The sequence below is a fragment of the Xiphophorus couchianus genome, chromosome 10, assembly GCF_001444195.1.
Source record: "Xiphophorus couchianus chromosome 10, X_couchianus-1.0, whole genome shotgun sequence".
NCBI classification, from domain to species: domain Eukaryota; kingdom Metazoa; phylum Chordata; class Actinopteri; order Cyprinodontiformes; family Poeciliidae; genus Xiphophorus; species Xiphophorus couchianus.
In genome coordinates, this window is record NC_040237.1 from 11,995,316 (window position 1) to 12,016,921 (window position 21,606).

General features: G+C 38.4%; 3 protein-coding genes across 5 annotated transcripts; all 3 read right to left on the bottom strand.

The window, feature by feature from the left end:
• Positions 1-794: 794 nt before the first annotated feature.
• LOC114152186 (gastrula zinc finger protein XlCGF57.1-like) lies at positions 795-8,352 on the bottom strand. Its single transcript, XM_028029981.1, has 2 exons — positions 8,023-8,352; positions 795-2,787 (listed from the first exon to the last, which is right to left on the bottom strand). The coding sequence occupies exons 1-2, from the start codon at positions 8,234-8,236 to the stop codon at positions 1,331-1,333; spliced, it is 1,671 nt and encodes a 556-aa protein (XP_027885782.1). The 5' UTR covers positions 8,237-8,352; the 3' UTR covers positions 795-1,330.
• Positions 8,353-10,088: 1,736 nt separating this feature from the next.
• LOC114152187 (zinc finger protein 501-like) lies at positions 10,089-19,018 on the bottom strand. 3 transcript variants are annotated; one of them, XM_028029985.1, is made up of 2 exons: positions 18,939-19,018; positions 10,089-12,368 (listed from the first exon to the last, which is right to left on the bottom strand). In XM_028029985.1, the coding sequence occupies exons 1-2, from the start codon at positions 18,946-18,948 to the stop codon at positions 10,942-10,944; spliced, it is 1,437 nt and encodes a 478-aa protein (XP_027885786.1). In that variant the 5' UTR covers positions 18,949-19,018; the 3' UTR covers positions 10,089-10,941. The 3 variants fall into 3 exon arrangements, with proteins under 3 accessions (XP_027885786.1, XP_027885785.1, XP_027885783.1); XM_028029984.1 differs by lacking the exon at positions 18,939-19,018 and adding an exon at positions 15,651-15,992; XM_028029982.1 differs by lacking the exon at positions 18,939-19,018 and adding an exon at positions 15,651-15,990 and having other exon boundaries at positions 10,089-12,371.
• Positions 16,996-21,491, bottom strand: LOC114152190 (gastrula zinc finger protein XlCGF57.1-like). Its single transcript, XM_028029988.1, has 2 exons — positions 20,822-21,491; positions 16,996-19,024 (listed from the first exon to the last, which is right to left on the bottom strand). The coding sequence occupies exons 1-2, from the start codon at positions 20,883-20,885 to the stop codon at positions 17,574-17,576; spliced, it is 1,515 nt and encodes a 504-aa protein (XP_027885789.1). The 5' UTR covers positions 20,886-21,491; the 3' UTR covers positions 16,996-17,573.
• Positions 21,492-21,606: the final 115 nt, after the last annotated feature.

Genomic DNA, 21,606 nt, shown 5'->3' on the forward strand with positions numbered 1-21,606 from the left:
CAGAAATGTACTCCTTTTTTGTATCCACAATGGCCTTAATATGCCGTTATACTTTCTCTTCTATACACAGTGCGTATAAAAATATTGACTCCCCCCAGATGCTTCACACATTTTTTGGATCATCAATTACGATCCAAAAAATCTGCCTGACCACCATTTGGTGATCAAAGCGGAAGCCGATTTCTACGAAATAACAACAAAACTCAGTATATAAGTAGCTTTGTATCCAATGCTTCTTTATTCCCGAAAAAAGAAGTATGTAGGAATAAATACTTCTTTATTTATCACATGTTGTGCTAAGGCGAACATTATAAAATTTATTGCTCTTCACTGGAAACCACACGGATCACATACAGAGGGTGAGCTTACAGTCAAATTCCATTATGTTTTGCGGCAAAATCTGGAAAGGATTGTGGATTTTGCCACAAAACTAGTTCATTTTCTTCCCAAAAGTGTCACTTTGTTTCAGTTCACATTGGAAGTACATTTATTATAAGGGAATTTGTAATCACCAACAATTCATAGCCTTTGACCATAACCACAAACCTTTAATAATAAAGTTTTAGAACCCCTGGTCTAAAATAAAATGACAACTAATGCTCTTCCCATGATTCGTGTTGCAGTTTGTCTTACTTTTTCACAAAGACGAGTTAAATATTACTTCTTACCTATTGCACAGAGACTGCGTCCTAATATCACTGTCAAAGTAACTAATATCTGTCAAAAATAGAGGAGCACATCCTAATTCCAGAGTCTAATTTCTGTTGAAGACAATGAGTTGACAAATACAAATGTATATTGCAGAAAGTATTTATTTATTTAGTGTTTTTAACCACTCTGTTATTGTCATGCAACACAAATTGCTTACATGATTAACCAAAGCAGTAATTAGTCAACAGATCCCAAGGCTTTGAGCTGAAGAACATCTCTTCAAACTCAAGCTGACAGTTGAAAATCAAATTCTCCCAAAATATATAAGGAAACACATATTCCCCCCAAATTAGTTAGAATTAGAGAAACAACTAATTCGTATCAACCCACTTATAGGTGTTTGTAGTGATGCCACTGGTCATTCATCTGTAAAATCCCCATACTACTATACCGGCTAAACATAAAATCCAAACTAATCAACATAACACTTCACTTCTTAAGAGTCTATTAGATACCTTTTCAGTTAATTTTCAATAAACCTTTTGGATTTATTGATCTTAAGATGATGTATATTTGACCTAATTTCCATTTGGAGCTCAGAATATATAATACCAGAGAAGTCTTACAGACACAGTTACCTAGCTTACAAGTCTACATATTGAATTCACACAAACTCTCGTTAGCCTAGGTGTAATGTCATATGCCGGTCTAAACTTCCCTGTTGGGTGAATTCCTGCCCACAGACGGCACAGCCAAACGGTTTTTCTCCTGTATGAACTATAATGTGTGAATCCAAATGCGTTTTTCTGGTAAATCTTTTACCACAGAAATCGCAGCTATAAGGTTTCTCGCCTGTGTGGACTGCCATGTGCGTTTCAAGGTATGTCTTACGGTTAAATCTTTTGCCACAAACTTCACAGCCAAAAGGCCTTTCCTCAGTGTGGGATGTCATGTGAGTCCTGAGGTGTGTTTTCCGTTTGTAACTTTTACCACAGATCTCGCAGCTGTGCGGTTTTTCTCCGGTGTGGACCGACTCATGCGCCTTAAGGCTTTTCTTACAAGTGAACTTTTTCCCGCAAAGATCACAGTCAAACAGACGCTCTCCTGTGTGAATTATCATGTGCGTCTTTAGGTTGTGCTGAAACCTTGATCTTTTCCCACAAATATCACAAACATAGGGCTTCTCCCCTGTGTGGATTCTCATATGTGTCTTCAGGTTATGCTGGTGCTTGAACCTTTTTCCACAGACTTCGCAGCAAAAAGGCATCTCTCCTGTGTGGACTCTCATGTGTTTCTTCACGTCATGCTGGTGCTTAAATCTTTTACCGCATACGTCACAACCAAACGGCTGCTCTCCTGTGTGCACTCTAATGTGAGATGTAAGGCTGAAATGATCTCGGAAAGTTTTGCCACATATCTCACAGCTGAAGTTTTTCTTGCCTGTGTGGACTTTGCCCTGTGAATCTGCATTTTTCTTCACTTCGGAGCATTTCTGAATAACTGAACAGTCTGAAGAATTTTTTTCTGTGTTGCGTCTCATGTGTCTCCTTAGAGACTGCTCGTCCAGAAACTGTTTACCGCACTCAGAACAACTGAAGGCCTTTTTGGAAGCATTACAGCCTGCATCGCTGTTCATGCCTGCCTCAGCTAACTGGCTTCCCTTCCATCGATTTTCAGTCCCTGCTATAGGTCCATGCCAGTTATTATAACAGTGATTATCCTCATTTTCGCTGGCTTCATTCTCTAGGGAGTCTGCAGCCCTTCTGTGTTTATTTATTTTGAAATTATTTGGATCGGTCTTTGAGATAAGTTCCAGTCGGCCCCAGTCCTCTCCATCAGTTTCTGTTTTAATCCATTTAAATGAGCTGCCGGTTGGAGGTTCTGTCTCTCTGGTGTTGGTTTGGCTCTGATAAAGCTGTGAAGACTCGGGTTCCTCTTCGTCATCTTCATTCTTCACTATTACATTGATTGGGAATTTTGCATATTCAGCTTCATCTCCTCCAAGCAGCTCGTCTCCTTCCTGACTGATCCAAAGTTCCTCCTCTTCCTCCTTTATGTAGAAAGGGATTGCATCATGTTGTCCCAGGCTGACTTTCCAAGAAATCTCGTTTTTCTTCCCCCAAAGATGCTGATTTTCTGAAAACACAAACAAATCATTACATAACTATGACTTTACATACTGTATGTTACAGCTGAATATAGTACACAATTTAGATGTAGGGATGCAAACAATGTTTAATGGTTTGTTAGATTAAAATGAGTTCCAATCGATTAACTAGTAACATCCGCTTAGACCTTCTTTTAGTGTTGTGGTTTGGCCCCCATCCAGAAGATGGCGACGCTAGTCATCCATAAACAGAGCCAGTTGTAAGAGAAACAAATATGACTGAAGCCACATGACTGAACAGGAAAGTGAAACAGTCCAGATGCTGGTGCGGGATTCAAAATGCACTTTATGCAGTTCTGTTTAGCAGCATACTTATATTGCAATATAGCAATATAATATAAGTTCAAGCAGTTTCTTCCACTTCGTTGACACTGAGGGGAAAGTAAAGTCTGCCATCCTGAATGAAGTGTTCCACATATATTATTCTTTTCATCTTTTGTATTTCTATACAGCAACCACAGAGGTTCCTATGTTGTTATATTTAAATATGTCTATGATTAATAATGTGAGAAAACGAAACATTTTCTTATGAAAAATGAGCCCTGTTATGGAAAGAAAGCCAAACTTGTTGACAGAAGAGAAAACATAGTTAAAAAAAAAAAAAAACATTGCCGCTTATCATTTAAGTTAATTAGTCAATAATATAAAGTTATTCATTAATTCATCAATCCTTAATTTGCATTCCTATTAAGGCATTTAATGTTTCAATGATGAACTGAATTAAAATATTGGACAAAATGAGAAAATAACAGCTCACACTAATAATGACTATAGGAGTTCATATCATATATAGGAGTTCACGCATATATAGGAGTTCATATCATCCTTACATTGCCAATCTCACCTGTTTTGTAATTCATTTCAGAAAGAAGAAAAGAATTATATTTTTTATTTACTGATGTTTTGGTATTAGTTTCAAATTAGGAAAAACAAAACCTGTCAGAGCTAAAGGTTTTATTTCAAGGGCAAAGCATGAATTACTATTATTAAATTATTCTTATTAATTATTATTATTATTATTATTATATGCTAAAGAAAATAATACCTAGCTATCAGGGCAAATGTAAGTTTTGGAAAATAAAAGCACCCCTTAAACAAAAAAACTCAGATACTTTTCATCTATAGTCCCTGGATATTTTGAGCAATTTGTCTAAAATAAATTTCATCCACGCCATGGCTCCACTGATTTCAATAAAGAAAAGTCTAGATTTGCTTCAGAACTCAGACAGGCCTTGCAGTTAAAGTGTTTAAAGACTGGACATTCTTTAAACACTTAAAGACGATTCTAAGTATTTCAAGCTGGGTTGCAATTAACAGGTCCTTTCTATATCCTGCATAGAAAGGACATAGCTTATGCAAGGTTTCATAGCTTATTAATAAGCCCAGTGATTGAGTATTTGTAAAAAAAAAATGTAATAATCTGCTAAAACTCACCTTGTGAAGTTAGAGACATTTAACATTCCAGTGGCAAAATATTTAAATAAAGTTTTGTTTAACATTCTGGAGCCACATTTGATTAACACTGCAGCTACAAGCTAATTTGAAAACTTTACCTAGATGACCAGATAAATTTCAAATAAAAAAATAAAGACTAAAGAAGCAAAACAAATGGGCCATGTTGAACACAAACTGCTTCAAGATGATAGTGCGCGGTGAAGACACTCGCTCCTATTACACAATCAGTTTCCTGCTGGAGCAGATGTTGCCTGTTGCAGTGTGCCTGTCTGACCCAGAGGTTACCCAGCTCACAGCATTCCTTGACCTCAAAGCTGAACAAGGGGATCTCCAGCAAGCTCTTAAACTATTTCAATATGTTGCTGGGGAAGAGGGCGTCATGTTTGAGCCTCTTTTCTCTACCGCCATTCATTAAAGGATTGAGGAGGTCCAGAGAAACTCCTGCCATTGACCAATGTTCTGCAGCTTCTCACAAAGGTGGGAGGTTGAGAAAACCTACAAAATGATCCTGCAAACAAAACTTCATTGTAGCTTATTTGGACTCTAGGTTTCACAAACTTGTGTTTTCATCTTTGGATAAAGGCTGAAAACCCAAAGAAGTGGCTCTCAGAGAAAAGACGAAGAGAAGCCGTGTCCAATAAAATAAAGGAATAACGATCAAAAAAGTAAAACAGTCGATATACAGTCAAGGTAAAAGGAAAGTAAATCCTCTTTAAATCAACAAGTTGCTGTCTTTAGTTTATATTTTCTCTCAGTCCTACTTCATCCTTGTTTAACAAAACATGATTTGATATAAACTGGTATGGGTTATACCAGGGGCGCCGTAAAGAGGGGAAATGTTATGACAATTCTAAGGGCCCCTGATCGACAAGGGGCCCTCCAGAATTTATTTATTTATTTTTTGTTCATAGAAATAAATAAAAAAATTGGGGCCCTGTCAATTACAAAATTAATCATATTGTGTTTTTTGAAGATTGTTCTTAGCAGTAAAAAAATTATGTTCCCACTCCTAGACCAAAAAACACACATCCATATTTTCCCAGAATCTCCCTGGATCTGCATGAAATGGTTCGTTCCTGCTTGGAGCGCTTGATGGTGACGTGTTCAGCAGCAGTCAGTGGAAGACAAGAAAGACTGTGGCTGTTACTATGCTGCTAAGAAAAATAATAAAATCAGGTTTTCAAAAAAAAAAAAAAATAGAGAGAGAGCGAGAGAGAGAGAAAGGCAAGAGTGTCAATTTATAACCCAGTTTTTCTCCAAGAGGTGGGTAGACTGTGTGAGATTATCAACCATTCAGCATAGTTAGCTTAGCTACAGAATACTGTTTGCCTCCATTTCACTAACATTTAATGAATTAAGGAAAGAAATTACCAACATAGTCATATATTGAACATGTCCCTAAACCTTTTACCACTTAACAACAGATGAGTCAGTCAGCAGCAGCTCTAACCCACGTCCCTCCTGACCCTCCTCTAAAGCTGCAGTATGTAACTTTTATTTTAAAAAATAAATTTCACATATTTGTTAAAACTGTCATTATGTTGTGACAGTATGGTATGAGAGATAATCTGTGAAAAATCTATTTCCTCTGCCTTCTCCCAGTGCTAGAAACAGCTAATGAAAGACAGGAGAGTTTTAGTGCTGTCAATCACAATCTCAAGTGGCTGCTCATCCCTATGCTGCAGCTAGCATAGCCTGTTGTGAATGCTCAGTCTAGTTAGCATAGCTACCAATGACGGCAGATAAACGATTTTCCTGTAATTATAAGTTGTTTCTCTACCATGAGCACATTTAGCAGTGAGTGAATGAAGTTGATTGACAGCACTAAGACCCTCCTACTGGTTCTGATTGGTTGTTTTGGCCGGAATGTTGCATTACTTTAGCCAGCAATAGTAGTTCAGGGAGCAGGTGGAGGAGATTGATTGTTTTCACAGATTATCTGTCTCATAAGACATGGTGATAGCTTTACCAAATATGGAGAAAACATTTTTGTATTAAAGTTTTATACTGCAGCTTGAAGATGTCTGGATTGCTTCATGTACATTTTGCCTATTACTGTTGCTCGTGGGGAGAGACATTTTAGTAAACTAAAACTAAACAAAAAAATGTAAGCAACCTACTTGCATACTGTATGTGGACTGTTGGATGTAAAATTCATGAGCAGTAAACATTGTGCTAGTTATCAGTATTGGACCAAAGAAAGCAAGGCAGTTGCAAGCCTTTAAAATTGTGACGCTTTTGATGGGTCAGAAAGACAAAAATTTTAACAGCAGCTGCGCTGTTGCGGGTGCAGGGGGTCAATTTAATTTTTTGTCAGGGGTCCCAAGGTTCCTGGCGGCACCCCTGGGTTATACACCAACCTAAACACACTGTGTGTAACAATATTGTCTGGAAATTCTGACGTTAATTTAGATATTCTCATTAGCTCCCCCTGTTGGACTGAATTGTTTATACAGTTGTAGAGCTCTTAGTGCAAAGTGGATTTGAAACATTTGTATTCATATTGAGAGAACTGTAAAGTTCAGCTGATATTTTGTGTTTTTGTAAAGTTTAACTTTAACTTGAGCAATTTAACTTTTTGTAAAGTTAAATTTGAATCACTTTAGAACCTAGAACAGATAATATTTATCTATCTTTCATAATCACATTTCAGAAACTTTTAGGTGGGCCAATTATCAAAACCTTGTTTAATATTCTGCTGTTTTCCCCCCATTCTGAATTCAATCCTTTTTCCCCAAGAGATGGTGTTATAAACACAGATTGTGGTTGCAAAAATTTTACAATTTGCTACAATTAAACTTTAGTCAATGTGTTTTTAACTGAAATCGGGTCATGTTAAAAGGATGAATCAGTTTGCTATTTAATAATTTGTGCTGAGAGCATGAAACCATTCATTTTATGTTATTTTAGAAATAACATTCCGAAAGTAATTCTTCCCTTATACAGCTTGTCTGCTCTTGGGTGAGTTGATTATCTATTCTATGCAGATGATCAACTTGAGTTTTGGCCATCATGTTTGTGAAATCATATTTTATATTTTAACATTGGTATTTTGTTCTATAAGTCATGCATCATTACATCTGGACATCCAGGACAGCAACTGAAACTGTTTTCCAAAAAAATAAATAAAATAAAATTTAAAAAAATGCAATGCCATGACAGTTGATACTGCCAAAACCAAGTCTTGAGTTGATAGCCTAGCACTTTTAAATGCTTCACAATTTAATGGAAAAAGACATGCAGGCATTACTTCTTATCAGATAGAAGACTCTGGAGCTCATAAAGTGATTTTCATTCATATTTATTTTATGCTTTCTTTAAATTTATTTGGTTAATTGGCAAATGTTCATTTAAACTCATACAGTTTTGCATTCTTGTTTTACCAGTGCTTTGATCAGTATGAGTATGCTAGTGACTGAAGACTACTTTAACAATGCAATTAATAGCTTAGAACTGTACACTTTTAGTCCTTCAACAGCCAGTAGAAGCCTTAAAGATGTTATTAACCACGTTAATCTATTTTCACGTCAGTTTCGGCTACAATTTACAAACGTTAGATTGCGGCAAAATATCTTATATCTTCGTAGTTATAATAAATGCAAATCGATTAGGCTGCAAAAACCATTTGGAAGGGAGGAAAATGACTCGGTTTCAAATGTACAAAAACACAGATTGGGCTTTTATCTGCTCCAGCACAGGAGGGGAGAGCTACAGCTAGCTAACAGCACTAAATCAGAGCTTCTTCTTACCAGCCGTTTGATTTCTACCAACATCCTGCTGCTGATGGACGCCGTGGTATTTCTTCTGCACTTGGTCCTCTAAAGGCAGACTTTCAGATCTGTTCTGATGAGCACATTCCACTTCCTTCATTGTGTTTTTTTGTTCTAACTGGCGTTGAGCTTGTCGAACTGGGCCTCCTCCGAACACAGAACCGAATCGATGCCAACAATACCCGCTCACCATTCAGTCAGATGAAAGCGTCAGATTTACTTTAAGGGCCTAATATACATGGTGGCGTTCCTTCAGTCCCTTTAAATAACTTTTTGATAAATATTTCTTAACGGTTCATTTGTTTTAAACAGGCACCTGCACAGACGCCTTTATTCTCCGTCACTATAGTAACCGTATTCTTCATGGTTTTCACATACACCGTGAGCTTCCCTTGTTCAAAATTTTGCCTTATTATGTTAATGCGTAAATGATGTACTTATAATCAATGAGTTTCGAAACAAAACGCGCGACGCCTCAATCTTTTCATCTCACTGCAATGACGCGTCGTCGTGCCAGCCATATTGGGAGGGGAAACGGTGCCCTGTTTATGCATTGAAACGTAGCACAGAGCGGCATTTAAACAGGGTTAAAAGATTTTTATATATTTAAAACGCATATCTTTAAATATATGAATTTAAAGATATATATGAAATATATGAATTTAAAGATAGTGACTCAATTGACTATTAAACAATACTTGTGGATGCATGTTGAGGCAACACCTCAAACACATTCCTTATTTTATATCACGTAAATATCAAATCAGTCAAAATGGCAGGAAGAGAACTATGGCCTTTAAAAGTCTGGAGGTGCCATATGAATCGTTTCGAATTAAACATAAGCTGTTCAGGAAGGACAATTTTGTGTCCCAGAGATTAGCCGGTGTCACTGTGAAGCTGGTTAGACGCTGTCATTATCCACAGTGAAATTATTCCATTTCTTCTTATATAGGCTCAGAGACCAAAGCAAGAGGCCATTACTCTAAAAGCAACATTAAAAGCCAGGCTGCAGTTCACTCACCAAATTCAGGGACAAAAGACTTCATGGAAGTGTTTGGTCATAATGACTATTATTACATTTGGATAAAGAAGGCAGAAGCTCATAAATCTGAGAGCACAATTTCTACTGTGAAGTAAGGGGGTGGCAACATCATGTGCGGGTGTTTCGTTGCAGGAGGCTCTGGTACACTTAAAAAGCCTGCAACATGAGGAAATAACATTATGGAGCAAGAAAGTACATGATATGGAAATATAAAAGCAACATCACAAGAGGCAGTAAGTTACAGCTTGGATACAAATGGCTCTTCCAACAGACAGTGCCCCTAATAACACCACCAAATTAGTTAGAAAGTGGATCAAGGACAACATAGTCAATGTTTTGGAGTGGTCATCACAAAGCACTAATCTCAGCCCATAGAAAGATGAGAGTTGAAAAGGTTCATGTATACAACAAGCCTGATCCCGTTACACTGGTTCTGTCTGGAAAAAACGAGGCAAAATTCAAAGAACTCATTGTGAATTTGAAAACTTCCCATCTTCTTTCCAGCAGAACCTCCCAGCTTGAACGTCTTGATAAACCAGTAAACTGCTCTTTCAGCTGCAATATTACAACAGCAGTTACCTTCATGTGGGCCTGTTTTGATGCAAAACACATTTTTTTCCATCGGAGGCAACTATTACTAACATTAAACGACGATCTGAGTGAAACCTGATTATTAGATCAGTTATGATTTCATCTCGGCTATTTTATATCTTCACCTGATGCTGATAATAGAATTGATGGAAATGCTAACTGCTTGTGGTGCGCAATTTTTTTTTTTTTTTACAGTAAACCTTTACAAATAAAGTAGACTTAATCTGCATATGATCACTCTGCACAATAAGCTCAAAGCAATATGAATTGTTAGCACAAAATCTGAAGCTGCAAAGCTAATAAAATGTTTCACAGTTAAAAACTTTACCCATGATTGTACTCAAGTTACATCTATTCTACCATTATACAGAAAGCACAATTATTTCATTCAAAGAGTATATTAAAAAAAAACTTTTTAAGAAAAACAAAGTTTATTTAAATCAAATACAACTTATTTATATGCTTTAGACATCCATATACTGACATTTTTTCATAAACACCCTTGGTCATATTCTGCTTCTCTGCTTTATATTTAAAAGGTATGTGAAAATAATAACTCATGAATACAAATGCATACAAGTGACTGTTAGGCACAGTCATTTTTACAACTGGATAAACAGTTGGTCATGATCTGCTGAACTATACTAGTGCATAAACTTATTAGTCAGAAACTTAAATCCACCAAAACTTAAAAAAATATGTCTCCTTACTCCAACTTATTTTCAGTCTTTACAGTGTTAGAGTCTTTAAATGCTAAATACATGTTCTTTAACCAAAAATGTTGGTTTTAATTTCTGATTTGATTTATCAAGTAGGCGTGCTGGTGGTCATTTAGCAAAGTATTGCTTCATTGACATGATTAAAGAGCTTTCAGAACCAAATACCTCAAAGTGTTCATTTCATATTGATAGCTGACAATTATTTTTATACTCCAACTCATTCACGCTACCAAAGATGAGTTACAAAATAGTACAAAAATAAAATAAAATAAAAAATTTGCCTGAAACAGGAGCAAGATTAACAATGAGCATGATTTACTTAGTGTTTCTGAACAGTACCAACCAAGGGTAAATGTAAAGAAAAAAATGCATCCTAGCTCAATTGCTCCATCCTCTTGCACAGTTAGAGTTATAACGCTCATACTTGTAGTAATTAAAGTTAAAATCTAAAAAAAAAAGGCATACAATAAGACAAGCCACCTCTGTCATGAAGGTGAAGAAATTAGCTTTAGGTTTTACCTCCAGGTTTTTTCTCTAAATGTGCTTTTATCCCAAGTGTAATGTCATGTGTCTGTTTAAACTTCCCTGCTGGGAGAATTCCTGCCCACACACAGCACAGCCAAAAGGTTTTTCTCCTGTGTGAACTGTAATGTGGGAATCTAGGTGCGTTTTCCGGGTGAACCTTTTACCGCAGAAGTCACAGCTGTAAGGCTTCTCGCCGGTGTGGACAGCCATGTGCGTCCCGAGATGCGTTTTACGATTGAATCGCTTACCGCAGACGTCGCAGCCAAAAGGCTTTTCTTCGTTGTGGACGGTCATGTGAGTCCGAAGGTGCGTTTTGCGCTTGTAGCTTTTACCACAGATATCGCAAGCAAACGGTTTTTCGCCCGTGTGAACCGTCATGTGCGCCCTAAGACTCGTTTTACGGTTGAACTTTTTACCACAGAGATCACAACCGAAGGGCCGTTCCCCTCTGTGGACTATCATGTGCGTCTTCAGGTTGTTCTGGTGTCTCGCTCTTTTACCACAGATGTCGCACACAAAAGGCTTCTCCCCGGTGTGGATTCTCATGTGTGTCTTCAGATTGTGCTGATGCTTAAATCTTTTACCGCAAACTTCGCAGCTGAACGGCATCTCTCCGGTGTGGATTCTCATATGTATCTTTAGGTTGTGCTCATGCTTGAAGCACTTGGCACAAATTTCGCAGCCAAAGGGCTTTTCCTCAGAGTGGACTCTCATGTGAGATTTCAGGCTGAAATGGTCTCTGAAAGTTTTTCCGCACATATCGCAGCTGAAGTTTTTCTTCCCCGTGTGGACTTTGGTCTTTGAATCTGCATTTTGCTTCACTTCGGAACATTTCAGATTAACCGAACAGTTGGAGCTTTTTTCTATGTTGCGTCTCATGTGTCTCTTCAGAGACTGCCTGTACAGAAACTGCTTACCACACTCTGGGCAGCTGAACGGCTTTTTAACAGTGCTGCATCCGTTACCGCTGCCTATTCCTGACTCTGTTGCTCTGCTTCCCTTACAGCCGGAGTCAGTCTCTGACAGAGGTTCCTGCCAATCGTCTTCTTCACTGAATTCAGTCTCAGGGGTGTCTAAACCCTCCGCGCCACTCTTTGGTCTTGGAGCACGTGGTTTCTTAACCAGTTCCAGCCGTCCCCAGTCCTCTCCATCAGTTTCCTTTTTGATCCATTTAAAGCTGCTGGTTGGATGCTCCACCTCTCTGGAGTCAGTTTGGCTTTGATGAAGCTGTGAAGTCTGAGGTTCCTCTTCCTCATCTTCAGTCTTCACGATAACAGTCAATGGGAGTCGGCTGTATTCGTTTTCGTCCAACCCATAATCATACGCCCCCTCTTTACTGATCCAGAGTTCTTCCTCTTCCTCTTTTACGTGAATGGGTTCTGGATTCTGCTGATCCGTACTGGGGCTCCAGGGAACCTTCTCTTTCATCACCTCCAAGGGCCGAACATCTGCTGGAAACACAGAGAAATGCAGTTTAATAAATACACCTGCAGAAATGCGAGTCAAATGTGCTACGGCTCAGTGACATTGCTCAGCTAATGAAAGAAGTTTTTACTCCAGGGATCGCTTTCAAAGGATTGTTCAGGAACACAGCACAAAAATTAAAAGCTTGGACAAAGCTATGTGCCGGCCTTGACATTAAATTAAAAGAAAATAATAAAATTGAGGCCGTCTTTCCTTCTCTTCATGCACAAAGATAAACCTCTTCATAAATTATTGCTTAAGCAGTGAATGTAAAAGAAGTAAAGCTCAACACGTTGTGAAATTAAATGTCAAATTAAAGTCGCCTCTGTGGCACACACAGAACATTCTGGGGATTGTAGCATTAATATTAAAAAGGCTTAGTAATAAATAAGTCATTTAGTAACATTAAAAGCTACTGCAGCGCCACACACAAGAGTGGGTGTTCTGCATGTTTTCTTTTCCCTTTTACAAATTTATATTTTATAGCTAAAGGTACCATTCTATAATGTTCTGTTCTGTATGCCTCTTCTCTCCACAACAAAATGTCCGCATGACTTACATTTGCAAAGTTGGACCTGGATAAACCACAGGACTTCCTAAACAATATCCTCTTCAAAAAGATGTTTAGAGAAAACCACACACAGCTTATCGGCAAAAAAAAGCCTCATGTCAAAGTCAACCACAGTCAGACAGTTGAAGTTGTGGAGAAATACTGGGTACTACGACAACAGACTCTTTTGACATGTTAACATTGTAGGCAAGAAAACCCACAAACGTATGCATTTTTATGCAACATAAACATGCCCCCCTTTTGGAAGTCAATCCATATTGCACGAGATGAAAAGCTGCGTGTTACAAGCTCTCTGTTTCTTTGGGCAACTCTGCAACAACTTAACTTCAACTGCAAGCCTCCTAAACCTTACAGTTTGTTTAAACACTAGTTAACACACTATCTGCTTCTTATTTTTCCTTTAAACTGTTCTACATTTTGTCCTAGAGTTCCCAAACTGAAAACCAAACTCCACAGTTTAGTCCACAGAATCTCATCTTGAGGTCTTTATAAGTTGAATTTGCTAGTTAATGGTGAGACGTGTTTTTTTTTTTTTGTTTTTTTTTCTGTCTGGGGGATAGAACCCAAAACCATTACTCAGCCTCCATCAAAAGTTTCCATGTGTGCAGCCCACATGCTCACCTCTGCTTAACCCACAAATGTTTTTTTTTTTCTTGTAAATGTGGCACCATGTTAGGAGAAAAATGTGGGGTTTTGTTGTTTGCGTTTTTACGGTCAGATGCTTTTAAGCAGAAGTCTTGATTTTCTTTCACTGCTTAAATTCCTCAGATGCAAAAGAATTTACATCTAAATTCACAAGTGTGCATACCAGTAATAGTTTTGGTCAACTCCGGGTTTCTATTGGACTTTCTCTGTCTCTCACGTCGTTGAGGAGGAATTTGACCTAATTCTCCTTTAGTTTATTGAGGTTTGCAGACATTGGTTTCTGCACAGCTCACTTTGGTCCCACCACGGCATTTCAATCAGGCTGAGGTCTGAGTGGGCTATTGCACCACACTCAGTTTTTTTTTTTTCCAGCCATTCTGTTGGAGCTTTGCCTTGACCCAGTTTCATGCGAGATGGATTCACATTTTGACTTCGTAGCCATTGTGCTGCAGATTTTCAGCTGTGTTTGGGATCACTGTCCTCTTGGACTACCCGATTTGGGCCAAGCTTCAGCAAACAATTATGATCTACTGCTTTACACTGCAGAATGATAGAAACCTAAACCATTTCCAGATTACAAAACAGCAACAACAGCTTTTCTACAAAGAGATCCAAACAAAGCCTGTAAGCCTGTGTTTTTATGGTGGTATAAGAAGACTGCAAATAAGTAAAAAAAAAACAGAGTTAAGAGCTGTCCAACACATTACTAAAAACTGTAAGGATAGTGGGGAACACCGTCTTCAAGTAAGAAATGTGGTCTGAAATATATTCTGAATGATTGCGATCACCGAAACGTTTGGTGACACCAAATAAAAAAAATTTTAAAACTCAGGGCTATGTGTAGTAATGAAAATAAGAGTATTTCCACAAGCACAATGTGAAGGCAACTCAAGGGATTGGAACTGAACAGCTGTGTAGTCATAAGAAAACCACAAATCATTGAGGCTGGCTTAAGAAAATGGCTGAAGGAAGAATAAAGATTGGACTCTGGAGCAATGGAAAAATCCAGATTTACCCTCTTCCTGAGTGATTGGTGCATCAGGCTAAGAAGACAGGCAGATGAAGCATGCTCCCATCATCCCCAGTGTCCTACTGTACAAGCCTGCGGGGTCAGTGCGATGATTTGCGGTTGCTGGGTGGCACCACCATATTCCAAGATTACAAAGAGAGAATGTATTGCACTAAAGTTGCGAAAGAATAGTTCAGAGAGCATGAGACGATATTTTCACACATGGATCGGCCCCCACACAGTCTGAACCTTAACCCCATTGAAAATCTTTGGGATGTGCTGGAGAAGGATTTGCACAGTGGTCACTCTCTACAAGATCTCTGAATAATTGATGCAGCACTGGATGGAAGTAAATCTTGTGACAGCTTGCAGAAGCGTATGGAAACAATGCCACAGCATTTGCTGTAACCAAAGCTAAAGCCAGTCCAACAAAATATTAGTTTAAGATTTTGAAATTAAGCCTCAATTTATAATGCTAGTCCACAACAAGTTTAAATGTAAACAAATTGCCACATAATTTCAGTTTTAAGATCTGGTTTCATTTTTAATCTTCACCTATTCAGATATTCAGATGACTCAAGTGGAATTGACAGTCTAAAAACATTACTACACACCTCCTGATAATCAGTTAATCAATGCATTTGATTAGCATCACCTGGCTGCTACTTGTGATCAGTGTCCGATCAGTTAGGATAGATTTTGATTTGTCATTTTATTTCTACATTTTGCTGCAAGTGTTTCTAATTAAATGGCACTGTTAGACGTTGCGTTCGGCCAACTCGAGATGTATTGTCATTTGTTGAATGTTTATGACGTAACTAGTTAACATTTTAAAACCTCGTTAACCTGGTCAATATAACAGACGAGTTTAGTTTCAAACCGCTGTGTATGCCTTCATGGCTCCATTTGTTCATTTCAGTCAACACCAGCAGAGCCGAGTGGTTCTCATGAAAATGCTCGGAGCTCCACTTTAACGCATTCATACTCAACAACAGTAAGCTAGCGGCAGAACCTCCTGGTGAAATCAGAGCTTCTTCTTACCAGCTGTTTGGGGTCTACCAACATCCTGCGGCTGGTGGACACCGAGCTGTTTCATCTGCACTTTCTCCTCCAAAGACAGACTTTCAGTGTTCTGGTGGACACTATCCACTTCCTTCATGGTGTCCGTTTTCTGTAAAACGAACCGGAGGCTCGTTTCACACGAACCGGGCCGAACACTAACATTTTTGCCCGGCTGGATCCATGGAGCTGTTACAGGAGCTGGAAACATTCTCCGACAGGGCCTCGGATTCTTTCTTTGTGTTGGCGTTTTGTGCCCTCCTCATCCCCCCCCCCCCCCAGAGGTTTTAGAGCAGGCATCTCCACAGCCGCCTCATTCTGTGTAACCCTAGTAACCAAAGAGCTCCCCCAGCCGGAGCACAGATTTGCTTAAAAACAACACGGTAGTGCGTTTGCCATATTGTGAGTGGCATATTTATCCCCTTGAACCAATATAACTCGGCTTAAATCTGGATTTTCCATATAGGAGGACTGAATTTAATGTTAAAGCACACTGTTATGTCTTGCCGCTCTGCAGGAGTCCATTTTAAAAAGCCAGTAAAGGTGATGCAGATTGCGTTTTTTCTGCTCTGCTGCATGTTTCACAAATTGTGCGAGCAAAAGATGTCTGTGTGGGACAGATTCAACCCCCAAATGCCGGGAATTTATGCGATTGAACCAAAACGAAAAACACCATGATTAAACTTAAACACAGTGCTACGTTGCTTAGAAAACTCTCGTGTCATTTATGGTCATGTGACTATAAATGACACGAAGCTGGCTTGTTCTCCAGATCTGCAACTTTCCATCGTAATTTTGGTCCACACACGCCCCCAATGTTCTGGCTTTAATGGAAAATAGGGTTACACTGTGAATCGAGAAGCTCACACTCCGGTAGATTTAAATAGTTATGGACCTTAGATGGATTTTGGTCAGGCATCTGCACAACCACACAGTACCATGTGTCTCACTGCTGCCATCTGCTGAAGTCAGTTGGTTAATAGAATAGAATTCAACTTTATTGTCATTGCACTGTCACAAGTACAAGCAACGAGATGTAGTTTGCATCTATCCAGAAGTGCTCTACGAGATATAATATTTATTTACAGATGTACAAGACTATGTATGTATGGACTATAAGGGGTTATAGCAAGAGATATAGATATTGTGTATAAATATAAATATGGGAGCTATATGCACAACATTCAGATGTTTTTAAAGTGGAAGCTGAATACGTTATAGTCAGTTATTTCAGGAAGGGTAACTCATTTACACCTTGACACAAGTATAAGTGAGTCAAGTGTAAATTAAGTGTAAATTCCTTACACTTTAAATTCCTTACACAGAGTGAAATATTTAGACCATTTATTTCTTGTAATTGTGATGAGTTTACAGATCATGAAAACCCAAAATTCAGTGTCTCAGAAAATTGCAAAGTAGTTCAATTTTAAAGGTTCATGGTGTCTCACATGAATTACTGAATTAACTCCAAATACCCACTAAGGTTTTCTGATCCAGACTGTGGATTCACCAATCCACAGTGTGGATTAGTGAACTGCACATTCACGGGGAAGACTGCTGACTGGACTGGCGTTCAGAAAACAGACACTGAAACCGTCCACAAGGAAGGTAAACCTCAAAACGTCATTGCTGAAGAAGCTGGTTATTCACAGAGTGCTATGTCCAAGCATAGAAATAATTAAGCTTTATGGAAAATGGCCTCCATTTAGCGCAAAAAAAAAAAAAACAAGACAAAATATGTTTGACATAAAATAAACTTTAAAAATTGGGGAGTTTATTTAATTCTTTTACATATTTTTGTTACATTTTGTCCTTCAGACACTTTACAGAAACAATAAATTGATCACTCTTTTAATGGTAAGTTTTATAGTAAGTGTTTCCAAACTTATTTTCAGTGTGAAATCTCTATTTAAAGTGAATTCTTTTATTATGCATCTTTACACCTTCCGCTCGTGCAAACTTCTTTGAACAAAGATTGCAGCTAAATGGTTTCTCTCCGATGTGAATAACCATGTGTCGTTTTAGTTGATAATTTTCAAGAAATCTTTTTCCACATTCCTTACAAGAAAAGTTTTTGATTGTTTTTTTTGAAACCGGTCTCTTCTTTCCCGCATGGACCAGCATATGTCTTTGAAGGTGAGACTTCCGAGCAAACTTTTTATCACATTTATCACACGACAGGAGTTTCTCTCCAGTGTGAAGTCTATCATGCCAAACCAGACTTTGTTTCCGAGTAAAACTGGCACCACAGTACCCACAGACAAATGGTTTTACGTCAAAGTGGGTTATCATGTGGCCTTTTAGATCACTCTTAAGTCTGAAACATCTGCCACAGTCGCTGCATGCAAATGGTTTTTCTCCAACATGGATTGTCATGTGGTTCTTCAGACCTCCATTTGAGGTAAACTTTCTATGACATAGCTCACACTGAAATGGTTTCGCTCCTGTATGACTTGTCATGTGAATTTTAAGGGTATGCTTATGGCTAAATGTTTTGCCACATTTATCACAGGCAAAGGGTCTTTCTCCTGTGTGGAGTCTCCGGTGAGATTTAAAATGATCTTGAGAGTGAAAGCTTTTACCACAATCTTTACAAACAACTAAGTTTTCACCACTATGGATTCTCATATGACTTTTAAGACTATACGGTTTCTGAAATGTTTTACCACAATCATCACAGGAAAAGGATTCCCTTCCTGGTTCGAGTCCTATCTGTGCATCACTGTTTTGCTTCCCTCTAGAGTGATTCTTCTCAATCGAACAGCTGGAAGACTTTTCTCCTGAATGACCTGCCATATGTTTCTGGAACATCTGCTTCCTCACAAACTCTTTACCACAGTCAGGGCAGCTGAAGGTTTTCTTGGCAGCTTTACGTCCCACTTTGCTGTTTACACCAGACTGACGTGTTCTGGGTTCCCTCCAATCTTCATCACTGTCTTCATTTTCAGATCCAGAACCTGATATACTGTCATCTTCACCTTCATCACTGACTTCAGTCTCAGAAGAGGCTGATTGCCTGTCTTCAATATTTGGCTGTAAATTAGTATTTGGATCCGGCTCTCTCTCGGGTTCTGATCCTCCACTGATCTCTCCATCAGATTCTGTTTTCATCTGTTCAGCTGAGCTGCTAGTTGAAGTTTCTGTCTCTCTGCTGTCTTCACTTTTGAAGAGATAAACTTCTGCCAACTGAGGTTTCGCTTCATCTTCTTTCTTCACAGTAAGCTGCTCTACCTCCTGACTGATCCACTGTTCCTCCTCTTCCTTCCTCACCTGGGAACATGTGAATTTCTGCTGGTCCAAACTGGAACTGCTCACATCAGGAACCTCTTCTTTAACCACCCAAGATTGCTCCTCTTCTGCAGGACACACATAGACATGTTGGTTAAATCTTACACCAAAGTCTGTTTATTGTGAATATAACTGTCTAATAGACACTTATTTGAAATGTATTGTGTACTCATAATTGCTGTATTAATAGATGCCAAAATATAAAAGGAAGTATAAGTGTCACTAAAATGATCTATGACTTGGGAAAAAAAACAATATTTGTCTCCAACAGTTAAGATATTGTGGTTCTAATTTGCTTGGTTCACATTTTGACTTTTGTATAAAATGCCTTTTTAAAATTTTGTCACAAAGGACTATTTTTTGTTGTACCGTTAGCACAAAATTTGCGTTTACTAGGGATACACTACGGTACATGGTAGGGAACATACAAACGATGGCCTTCAATAGAGCTTTGTAGCCTATCGCCTAAACGCCATGAGGTTTGTTGATGATATAATGGCTGACATCAAAACAGAGCAAGGAGAAGCTGTGAGTACAAGGAAAGAGATCTTTAAAAAGGCAGGTTCAAAAATGATCTAAAGTAAAAGTTTTAACACATACAAATATATACATTCCACTCTATTAATAGGTGATTATTTTCATTTCTATTGTGAGCTTTAAATCATAAACTTATATTGTTACGGCCACCCATCAGAATAGATATTGAGATTGAATGTTATGCCATATAGCACATTATAGCACAAACAAGGATGTAAACAGTGACATGCATGAATCACCAGAAAAGAACAACTTCAGCACAGAAATGAAAGATTGGGTTTATTCCCAGCATTAAATAAACACCAACGGATGTAACAGAGGTGGGTAGAGTAGCCAAGTAACAGTAGCACTACTTCAATATACTTTTACTCAAGCAAAAGTAAAAAGTAGCATTTCAAGAAATAATTCAAGAATGAAACGTTTTAGAAAAGGTTTTGGTGAAAAGGCTACTCAAGTACTGAGTAAATGATCAGAAAATTTCAAGAAATAATTCAAGAATGAAACGTTTTAGAAAAGGTTTTGGTGAAAAGGCTACTCAAGTACTGAGTAAATGATCAGAAAATCTGGTTTTATGCCTTACTGCTGTTTGCAGAAAGGCATGTTTTTATCAAAAAGAAATGTACTGTGTCAAATCTCCCGAGTCTCTCTGACGTGGAAAATCAGGAAGGAATTCAGAGAGATGTGGTGATAACTTGAAATGTTCCAGCTGGACAATTCCTGGAAACTCCCCTAAACGCAAGCCAAAAGATCTGCGTCAACCAAACAACGGACTGGACTATTTGAGAACTATACATAGGCATGGTTGAGTATGAATACGCCGCGCCCTCTGAGATTTATTTAAATGTTTAAGTGTAAAACGAGAACATGTGAGGCTAAGAACCCTCCAAAGTTGGCCAGAATAAAGCAGACAGAAATGGATTTCCGGTGTTATGATTTGTTTTTGTTATTAGCCACTTTTCACTCCACAACACGCTTTTCTTGTGCCAAATCTCAGCTACAAAGTGGGAAAGATATAGTTTGTTCAAACCATCCCGTTTGCGAGAAATAATAATCGTTCGGATAAGTACATTGACTCAGGTTTACGGCTTATTGGTTGTCTCAAATCAAATACCGAGTATGAACAAACTCATCATTAGTTTTTCCTCAGTTTTCACTGAGGAAAAACCTCAGTGAAAACTCGTTTCTGAAACGAGGCTCTGATAACATCTAGGTGTTTATGTCTATAGTTGGAACTCGGTGCATATTAGGAGCAGCAACTTGTTTACTTGATGCTTCCACTGGTTCTAATGATAAGAATTATTTCATAATGACCAGATGAAGTGATTTACCTGCGCTCTTTTTCTTCACAGAGTCATCGAAGCTGGATTGTTCTCCAGATCTGCAGCTTTCCATCGTAATTTTGGTCCACACACGCCCCCGATGTTCTGACTTTAATGGAAAATAGGGTTACGCTGTGAATCGAAAAGCTCACACTCCGGTAGATTTAGATAGTTATGGACCCTAGATGGATTTAGGTCAGGCGTCTGGACAACCACAAGCTGCCATGTGTCTCACTGCTGCCATCTGCTGGAGTCAGTTGGTTAATGCAACATTCAGACGAGGCTGGATTGAACACGGATGTACAGGTACATCTAAAAAAGCGGAATTTCTTTAAAAAGTTCAATGTTTTAGTCAGTTATTTCAGGAAGAGAAACTCACTTATATAGAGTCCTTACAGAGAGACAAATATTTCAACCATTTGTTTCTTATAATTGTGATGAGCTTACAGATCACGAAAACCCAAAATTCAGTGTTTCAGAAAATTAGAAAATTGCAAAGTAATTCAATATTAAAATTTCTGGTGTCCCACATGAATTAACTCCAAATAAAACCCACTAAGGTTTTTTGAGCCTCTAAGTGGTCTCTCAGTGTGGATTAGTGAACTGCACATTCACGGGGAAGACTGCTGACTGGACTGGCGTTCAGAAAACAGACACTGAAACCGTCCACAAGGAGGGTAAACTTCAAAACGTCATTGCTGAAGAAGCTGGTTATTCACAGACTGCTATGTCCAAGCATAGAAACAATTAAGCTTTATGGAAAATGGCCTCCATTTAGCGCAAGAAAAATAAAC

Excerpts from the sequence above, each read along its gene's own strand:
- LOC114152186 (XM_028029981.1), bottom strand. The coding sequence starts at position 8,236 with ATGGTGAGCGGGTATTGTTGGCATCGATTCGGTTCTGTGTTCGGAGGA. Across the intron at positions 2,788-8,022 it reads TGGTAGAAATCAAACGGCTG|AAAATCAGCATCTTTGGGGG; the intron begins GTAAGAAGAAGC and ends TTGTGTTTTCAG.
- LOC114152187 (XM_028029982.1), bottom strand. The coding sequence starts at position 15,879 with ATGTTTCCAGCTCCTGTAACAGCTCCATGGATCCAGCCGGGCAAAAAT. Across the intron at positions 12,372-15,650 it reads TGGTAGACCCCAAACAGCTG|CAGATGTTCGGCCCTTGGAG; the intron begins GTAAGAAGAAGC and ends CTGTGTTTCCAG.
- LOC114152190 (XM_028029988.1), bottom strand. The coding sequence starts at position 20,885 with ATGGAAAGCTGCAGATCTGGAGAACAATCCAGCTTCGATGACTCTGTG. Across the intron at positions 19,025-20,821 it reads TGTGAAGAAAAAGAGCGCAG|AAGAGGAGCAATCTTGGGTG; the intron begins GTAAATCACTTC and ends TGTGTCCTGCAG.